General features: G+C 39.4%; 1 protein-coding gene across 2 annotated transcripts in view; it reads left to right on the top strand.

Annotated features, from left to right (window-relative positions):
* Positions 1 to 611: 611 nt before the first annotated feature.
* The window catches only part of SHROOM3 (shroom family member 3), a 139,926-nt gene continuing 130,878 nt past the window's right edge, over positions 612 to 9,659 (top strand). The window contains exons 1-2 of one of the 2 annotated variants that reach the window (XM_420592.8): positions 612 to 672; positions 3,744 to 4,736. In XM_420592.8, the coding sequence (XP_420592.5) occupies positions 4,572 to 4,736 (165 nt within the window). In that variant the 5' untranslated portion in view covers positions 612 to 672; positions 3,744 to 4,571. Of the gene's footprint in view, positions 673 to 3,743; positions 4,737 to 9,659 lie in introns of those variants that run through there. The other variant, XM_004941163.5, reaches the window with a different exon arrangement.

The raw sequence follows: 9,659 nt of genomic DNA, 5'->3' as shown, positions 1-9,659 counted from the left end.
AGAATTATGCTGGAGCAAAACAAGAACATGATGAGAAAGAGGCAGCTCTTCCTGAACTCGTTGTCAGCATGCTTGTATGGATGATTTTCTGACAAAAGCAGCATTCTGCATAATCATTTACACTTCTGCTCTTCAGATGTCCAGATCTGAGCTGTTTTGGTGTGTTATTCCTCCTCAGAAGTCTCTTCGGTACAGATGAGGGCTGCTTTTTATATATATATATAAAATACGACTTGAGAGGTAAGTCATGAATTTTCTTCCTCCTTCCTCTGAGCTAAACAGGAGGAATATTTATTTGAACAAAGTGTCATGTTTAATTTTGCAGCCAAAAATGCAGTAGCACAGGTACAAAATGTAGAAGCTGAATTTTCCCTCTTTGATTTAACCTGATGACTTGCCAACTCAGGGACTCAGTACTTATCAGTCTTTCTGAGTACTTATCAGAATTTTTGGCTCCTTTCTGAAAAGTAAATGCTAACTAATCTGTGAAATGTTTGCATTTAAGTCAATAGAAACCATTAACTCCGTTAAAAACCTGTGTTACCCAGAGCACAACAGATGGGGGCAGTATTGCTCCAGCGATTTGCAAAACAAACTTGGAATGTGAAGTTCAGTAGAAGTCAGGGCAGCCATCGGCGAGGCGGCAATGCTTTCGTTGATGATTAATATAGGGTATGTTCTTGAACTCTAAAAAGTGAAAATGATGTCAATTTCTCCTGCTTTAGCAGTTTATTCAAGCTGTGTGTGTGTGTGGGGGGGGGGGGGGGGGGAGGGCAGTATTTTCTTGAATCCAGGTCTCTCCTGGATCCCAACAATAGAGCTCTGAGCTCTGTTCTGAGAGGAACTCATCAGGCAATTCCTTTCTTTTGGCAAAAAGCGAATCTGCACTTGTGCTGTGTGAGGTTCTAGCCAAAAGCAAGGTGGGAGAAAAAAAGGTTTATGTTTAAGACTTCAAAATGGTTATATGTAGGTGAATGATGAATACTGCTTTGTGTTCAACGCTGAAATCTATTTATCAGAAGAATTAGCTCTAGCCTCGTGCACAGAAGTGCTTGTCTGTATTTTGTTAATTCTGTATTCTTCATTAATAGTGGCTGTGTGTTAAGTTATTGGGCACTGGTTTTGTTTGTGCTGAGTCTGGCAGAAAGTTACATTTCAGAGGGGTGGGCCTAGATTTGTTGTAATCTATGGAGTTACAAAATCTCTTGGTTTCTTTGGGCATCAACAGGGAGGTTGGATTGTGAACATGGCCCAGGCAGTTTTCTCAACAAGATGGAAATTGGGATCTAAGAGGAACTGACAGGTTTTTAACTCCTGTATGAATGAGATACTACTGAGGAAGCAGAACAGTATCTGGCAATGCTTTGCGGGCTGTTGATCAGAGCATTTTCTTTAGCTTGTCATGGGTTTCTGATGTATGCAAGTACATGTATGTTAATATGTTCTAGAGCTGAACTGGCGTGATAGAGAAGACTGAAATGACTAGCAAATGCAAGGGCAGAAGGGATGTTGCAGGAGATACTAAATAGGCAGTTGTAGTCATACAGTAGTGATTTAGTTTATTACAGTAAGTGGACTAATATCACTAATCTGTTGTAGTGACAAGAGTCATAGTGATAAGTCTGCTGCATATTTAAGTTGCTAAATATAAATTAAGCGCTTAATATAAATCAGATACATTAAAGGTTAAAGTTTCACTCATCAACAAGCATAGTTAGTAAGGATCTCTCAACCTCAAGGGGTAATCTTGAGAGGCATCCCAGTTCAGAGGGAAATCACTGCTGCGCAGCCTGCTGCTTCAGCACAGATAGCTCAAATGGGGCTTTCTCTGACTGCTGTCTTTATAGCAAAAAGTGTCTTGTAGTCAAACTTAAAATCTTATCACGTTGGATTTGACTCCTCAATGTAATTCTTTATATCTTCATGAGAGATTTCAGTGGGTCACCTCTTTTAGGGAGCAATCCTCTTTGATTATAGTCATAGTTGTGAGCATCCACCTGGCATTCTATTATTCAGGCACTGTCTATTTCAAGGAACAGTCACATCAAGGCCTAGTGTGGCTCATAAGCCTGAGCAAGACTTATGTCAAGTGCAGGAGTTGAGCATATCTGTCACAAGGGGAAATGGTGACAAACTTGATGGTGTTATTGACAAAAAAAATGATGTTGTATTTGGTGTATTGTATTCAGCACCCAGAAGGAACTGTAGTACTGGAGTAGAAGAAAAAGTACCTCATTGTTTGTATTATTGTTGTATTATTATTGTTTGTAACATTGATTGTAAATTACTCATCAGCCATTGCCAGCACCATGTGAAAAACAGCTCTTACTGAATACGTGGTGCCTGTAGACATTAGACATGGTAGCCAATATTTTTTCTTGGAAATGAATATAATTCAGAGTTCTTTATCTTGTTAATAGACTGGCATGTTCTCACAGTCTTAAATAGTTCTGATGGTTATGGATAGGAGGATGTATGGCCCCAAGAGGTGGCTCCTGGAGCCTTAGCAGGGCCTGGAGAGGAACTGAAATGAATTGCTCTTTGTGGTGACTTGGAATGAGGGTTTTTACAGTGAAACACTAGGAGTACTTGAAATCTGATTTGAGGCAAACTGAAGGATGATTTTTGGATAAAAAGAAGCTGTAAGACATGCTGACCATGATGTGAAGCTAATGAAAAATCAGGCCCTGAGAGGGAAGCAGAGAGTACAGAGCTCAATATAAGCAAGGACTGAAAGAGAGAGGTGTCTTTTCTATATTCCTTCCTCTTGACTCTCAGGGATGAGAGCTGGGATACATGGAGCAAATAAAAGGCTGCAGGGCAACTGTAATGTCTTAAATGGAATGGGAATGAGGCAGCATGAAGGGCATGAACAAATGTAAAGAGATTTCTCGTTTGAGATTTGCAGCCGCTAAGCTTTACCTCACAGCCAGGATCTGAGTGCAGTAGAGTTCATTATAGGTTTGTTAACACAAAGTCTTCACTGCTTTCAAAGCTGGGAGGAGAAATAATGCACATCCCAGGTGCTGTGAGATCAAAAGTGCAGGCACCTTACAGGCACAGGCCGGTGTCTGTTTACTCAGATATGCAAGCAGGAAAGGGGGTGGTCTGTGGGCTGCCCCCTCCGTCATCCTGTTCAAGTACAGATATAAAATGGAAGTTTTTGTGAACACCTCTAGTGATGCATTTTAGGAGTAAAGTCAACATCTGCTAAAGCAATGAGGTAAATGCCAGAGAGCCTACATGCACAGATAAAATAATAAGATGCACTCACAATCCTAAATTCAGCATAGTCAGCGGTGATGGCCTACATTCATAAAAATATCCCAAGTTCTCACTGCTGATTCTTGCTAAACATATCGGGAGAGCAGAGATTTCTTATGACAGTGTGGCATTTGGAGGAAAGGCAATATGTTTAGTGAAGTCAGTGGGTACCTATGTGGAAGAAAAGCACTTTATGAGAGTGAAATTTTTAGTACTGCTCCACTGTGCTGATTTGGAACAGGTCCGTTGTGTTTTCAGCAGCTGGCACTTTGCATTGTTACAATTCCTTGACACATACAACAGGAGGATGGTGGGTTTTGGAGGCATAATAAAAGGGTGAGCCCCAGCTTTTGCACACTGCATTTTAGTGTGCAATGCTTGATGTGCACAATTGGTCAGTACTGCTTTTCTTGCCTTAATCCATCTCTCTCTCTCTCTCTCTCTCTCTCTCTCGCTCACTTCCTCGCCCTCTCTCATAGCAGCAGTAGCTGCAGTAGCTTTGGCAGATCATCGGAGAGAGCGCAGAGAATGAAAAGAGCTCGGCTATCTTCTTAACGCTTTTCCCAAAGGATTAACTGCACCTACTTCTCCTGTTTTGCTGACAGACTTCTTGTATCTTTTTATTCCAATATATGTGGAGTTATTTCACATTTGAAACCCCTCTAAATAGTTTTTGGAATGGACTTTTTCTCTTATTTTCCCCAAGCATTTTTTTTTTTTTTTTGACAAGTCAGAAAATTGTGTGGTAAGCGGACAAAGTAACTGAGAGCGTGAGAGGGAGAAGACGCTTCCATTCTTTTAGTGCAGTGGGCTGAGGCAAAAAGGCCATTGTAATGGTAAATGGCACGCAGAAAGGAAGAAAAGACTGATAATCAATCACAAATGAAGCATTCGTTTGGATTTTGGCAATTTGCTGGCCAATGGCTTTTAAATGTGTAAGCTTTATTTTTCTTTTGTTGCCCACATACTGAAAAACTCAAATTTGATAGACCGAGAACGGGAAGATAAATCTTTACAAAACTGTCATGCTCAGAATACCTGGAAATGGGCAAAGCGCAGTGCTGAAACAGCAGTAGAAAGTGGCAGTTCCAAAGGAGAAACAGCATTCAGAAATGTTGGTGGGAAACATTTTTTAACCCATCACCTCGGACTCCAGCTCTGAAGATCATTTTTCCATCGCAGATGCTTCTTGTTTCACGTGTTTGGGGATGACTCGTGGTGGGCTTCTGGGGAGTTTAATTTGCCACTTTATTATTCCATGATTGCCAGAGTCAGTTTTATGTCTGACTGAGTATGTGACTGAACAGATGAGGATGTTGGACAATATTAACACCAGCATATCATCTTCGGAGAGTGGCATAACCCACAGGGGAAGATATATCTACCTGGAGGCGCTGCTTCAAGGAGGCGCTCCATGGGGATTCACACTGAAGGGCGGACTGGAGAACGGGGAGCCATTAATCATCTCAAAGGTATGTTTTCTATTTTAAATGCAGTGCAAACAAATTAGGAGTTGTGCCAGATTTAAAGGGCAAGAGTGGTAAACTCACCCTGAAATGTTACGTTTGGAACTGTATTTTTGGCTTGATTTTGAGAACTGTTGAGAACCTACTGAAGTCACCAGGTTTGCTCAGTAGCTGTTTGAGCAATACGTGAGAGCTCTCACCACTGTTTAACTATCGAAATACAGTTTTTGTCCTACGGGAAATATTTTTACTTTTAGAAATTATCTCTGCTTATTTCACTGAAATCTCTTTATGGATTGGAGAAAGAGCTCTCTCTTTTTTTTTTTTTTTTTTTTTGTTAGATGACTCATTTGTCTCGTATCATGAAAACAGCATATCTGAGCATGTTCAGTAATCTGTAACAATCTCTGAAGAGAAAATAAGTGCTTTATATCATGTAATGCAGCCTCTGCTAATTAGAAATTTGTGTGGAAAACTAAATAATAATAAATGCTTATTCCTATTTGATATACATATATGGTACGTTAGCAGTTCACTCACACTATGTACTCTCTGCTTGTTAAAGATCTTATAAGTATTGTACACATTCTAGATTTGTGTTCTAGCTGACAGAAATATTTTGAGAAACAAATGAGAGAAAGAGTTCCTCGTTCTCATCAGAACCAGGCTTTGAAAAGTGCCTGGATACCTGAAGATGCAGATCCTTACAACAGTGGATTTTCAAAAGCATCACATGAATCTGTGAATATTTGAAATACTTTTTACCTGTGGCCCTAAAACTGCTCTGAAAATGTGATTTAGGTAATTAAGAAATGTTAGCTGTAGTGGCTCTAAGTCATATTTCTCCTTTATGTTATCTATCTGTCCAGTGCATTCTGCTTCTTTATAGTATGCATTTACGTAGCGTGCCACTACGTGCATATGTACTGTCACCTCATCTCGTTTCTTCATGTAAATTGGGACATATGCAAGGAATGCAAATGATCAGAACTGATGTCAACTGAAAGAAAACTAAATCAATGCTAAATCAATTTTGTTCAAATCCTGCAATTCATTGTGCAGATATTCACATATGCCAGAATAGTTCACCTGAAAGAAATTGCTAGCAGTTTGTGCGTCTGCATGTTGAAAGTAACGAGGACGACTCCAGTAAACGTTATTTAATCATAAAGGGATTTTAGAGATTTCACTGAACTCTTTCTTGCATTACTTTATTGGATATAGTTTGGCATTGCCACAGAATGCAAAACTAGTCTCATTGAAATGGTGTTATATTTTTCATTTTATAAGCAATTAGGGACTAACACTTCGCATTTATTCTTTACATTATTGGTTGTGCTCTACATTTGTGAGGAAACGGAGTTTCTTTTTGCTTTGACATTCTTCTGTGACATAAAAAGCTCTACCCCCTGTGTTGGTATTTTTTTTAATTGGGGGCAGGGAGGCAGAGAGGAAGAGGGATGGCTCTGGATGCGGAACATTAATTAATCTATGGGATTTGGTTTCCACAACAACGAGGCCCCTTAATGTCAAACATGCCTGGAGCGTGCATAGTGCCACTGGGAGCTCTATGACTTGTGCTTGCATTCTGTGAAACAGCACTGCAAAAATGTGCATTTTTGAAAAAACTTGGAGCTTCTGCTAAGTTTGTGCTGTCAGTGTGAGCATTTTGTTCTGCTTATGTGTTAGTGACACTGAGCTGGAGAACAGTTTGCATGACAAAGCTGTGCTTTCTGGAATCTGTGCAGCACCTACAGCTGCTTTCAGGTCTCCAATTTCATCTGAGAAACTCATTTCTTCCTGTGTTTGAATTCTTGTGTGGGCATTCATTCACTGTGCGCTCTTTAGAATGAATTGTGTATTAGTAATTTAGCTAATTCAGTGTTATCCTAATTATACTGTGGAGTAGTGAGGAACTGTGGGAAATAATCAATTGAACCATGTTACAGGCCAAACCTGCCTGTACTTACACAAGAGCACTAGCGCTGCTCATGCAGGTACAGCGCTTCTAAACAGTGTTATCTGTAAATATCAAAAGTATGGATGTCAGATTTTCATTTCTGATTATTCAAAATTAAGGTAGGGATTTTTTCTTTCAGCTTCCCAGTCTGTTTTGGCAAATAAATCATATTTACATCAGCTTCGAGGTTTGTTTGCATTGACAGAGTCGTGTTAAATGGTCTCAGAGTAAATAAAAATGTAGATTTCAGTAAATATTGAAATTGGTACTTATGAAAACTTGTAGCTTGACTTAAATCAGTGCAACATCAACCTTACAGACTATAGGACAGATAGCAAGTCTGTTCAAATATGGTAGTTATTTGTAGTCATCAGGAACTGGTGTTCTTTGGGACCCTCAATATAGCAAAAATCTGACCTACATTTTGAGCTGGTTGAAGGTGGTGTTTTTGAGATCTGTCTACCATAGTTTTGGTAGTTCATCGCACCAATAACAAAGTTGTTACAACTTCTCGGCATAAATCATCTTGCTGTATAGATGCACTGTAGTGCTCCTGTGCAATAAGATAGCCTGACTGTTGTTGTGCATGTGGTTGAATGCACAGGCAGCACACAGAGTTAAACACACTAGTAAATGCTTTGCTGAATCAGGCACGATGCTCAGCACATCATGGAACCAAGTCTAAATCAACTTGTCAGAAATGTTGGTTGTGCACCTAACATAAATTTTGGCAGTTAAAACAGATGACCTTTGTATACTAACTCTTCTTTTTTGCCTATGGAGACATAAGACTATATTGAAGCGGTTTTGCAGTCTGCTTTGTTTTAGGTAGAGGACGGACCATTAACAATTTTTTTTTTACACCTGACCCACATTTCCCCTCTCCATTTAGGAAAAGGCTTTGACATTCCCCCTAATTTGCTTTTTTTCTGTCTTGTTTCTCAACTAACTATATACAGTTCTTCACATGAAAGCTGCAAAATCCTATAATTTTATGATTCTGGCTGTAGAGGACATTTAAAATAACATACATGTTTTCAGAAAAAGAAATTTGGAAATGCTAACACTATGTCAGCAAAATGGAAATTCAGGGTGTTGTCTGGCCTAGAACAGCACTGAGTTTCTTGGGAGCCTAAGGAAGTTTCCTCTGTGTTCTGGAACTGCCGGTTGGACCACAGGAGTTTAGGATTGTGTGTAGTCTTCCTGATGTGCCGCCTAAGCACAAGCTTGTGATGGATCCTCAGAAATAAGCTTTGTGGAATTTCCCTAATGTTGTTTTTTGTACCAGGAAAGAATAGAAGAATGGGCAAAAAATATGCCAGCTGCACATTGCTTTTCCAAGGAGGCTGAAGTGAACGTCCCGAAGTCAGTACCTAAATCAGCACCAGAACATAAATGGTTAGAAAAAAAAGATGGATCATAGGCTGAAAATTAACAGAATATGCTTTCCTTTTTGTATTATAGGTTTTGTAGTATAAAACATGTTGTCAGTAAAGAGTACAGATGAGAGTTTGAAAGGAGCTATGGTTCTGTGTTCTTCCTGGGGAAGGATTTCTTATGTATATGAGCTTAAAGACTAGTTGTCAATCAAATTCTTTACTTAAAACTGTTCATAGTTTTCAGAGAAATAAATGTCCTCATGAGGTGAACAGGAAAAAGAGTTTAGTGGGAGGAGGAAAGGGACTGTCTGGAATGAGCATGTTATGTTATTTTTTTCCCCAGTTGAATGAACTTTGTAAATTTATAGACCTCAAAGAATCTGGCCTAAATCTCTGGAAAATGTGCTGCTCATGGTTATCAAATATTCCTTTGGAAAGAAGACTGTTAAGTTTTATTACTTCCCTTTTTCTAAACATCATAGTTTTCTTCTTCTGTCCATTAGTGTTTAAAAGTGATATTATATAAAATTGTCATTAATACTTCAGAAACAGTGGAAACCAAATCCCGTGTAATGAGCTCCCCTTCTCTGTTTCCAGATCTCAGTACGTATCGCTCATCTTTTGTTCTTTTTTTTTCTTCTTGTTCTTTGTGCCTGCTTAGTAGTAGTTTAGAACCGTGTAATTTTGGCTCACATTTGGAGAGATGTGCTCACACCAGAAATGCAAAAGTGATTGCTGGTGATACTGAATGCTGAACTGGAACCTGATTTCCTTTGACCTTAAAACCATATGCACACTCAGATTTCCATTTGTATATTACTGTTTGGGTTCATTTTTAGCTGTGAAAGCAATATTACAAAAATGAAAGCACTGACTGTTCCAGGCAGCAAAGGCAAACTGAGATCAGAATGTTTATTCTCTCTCTGTTTGCTCTGAGGGTTTTTCAGGTAAGAAACATTATTCAGTATTAACCATTCTGGAGCCAACCAATCTATTTCTGCACTCCCTTTCTTACTATTACGCACAAGCCTCTGGAATAGCTTTGATTGTTACAGGACTCTGAAATGCACTTTTATTTTGAGCTCCATATTGATGATATGAACAAAAGTGTTATTTCTCTTCCTATGAAGCACCTAAAGCATTCTGTCTCAAATAGCAGCTATGTGGGATTGCTTTTCACAGGTTGTGCTGTAGTTCATCAGTTCCCTGAACTCATAGGGATAGGTCATTTACAGGGACTCAGGGTGGAAGTATGACACAAACTCTGAGGTTTATCTCTCAGCTGGGATATAGGAAGAAATAAAAGTTTAATAATGATAGGAATAGCTTGGAACAGGGTTTGAGGAAGAGTCCTCAGTTCCTTGTTATAAGACCTTGTTAAAAGCCTGGCACAACTTCTGGTGTGCTCTGGTCTTCTGCCGGCTACTGCCCTCCAGCAATCAGTGCTTGCTGCAGCTGGATCAGCCTGTCCTCCACCATGCTGCCACCTCAGTGCATATCCTGTAGTATTTTGATTGTGATGCCTTGCTCACGTTGCTTTCTTCAGTGAACTCAGAGCATTTAGTGACAACTAATGAGAATCATTCCACC

This window comes from Gallus gallus, chromosome 4, assembly GCF_016699485.2.
Source record: "Gallus gallus isolate bGalGal1 chromosome 4, bGalGal1.mat.broiler.GRCg7b, whole genome shotgun sequence".
NCBI lineage: Eukaryota > Metazoa > Chordata > Aves > Galliformes > Phasianidae > Gallus > Gallus gallus.
Note: the sequence above shows the minus strand (reverse complement) of the source record. Positions and strands in the feature narration are given on the sequence as shown.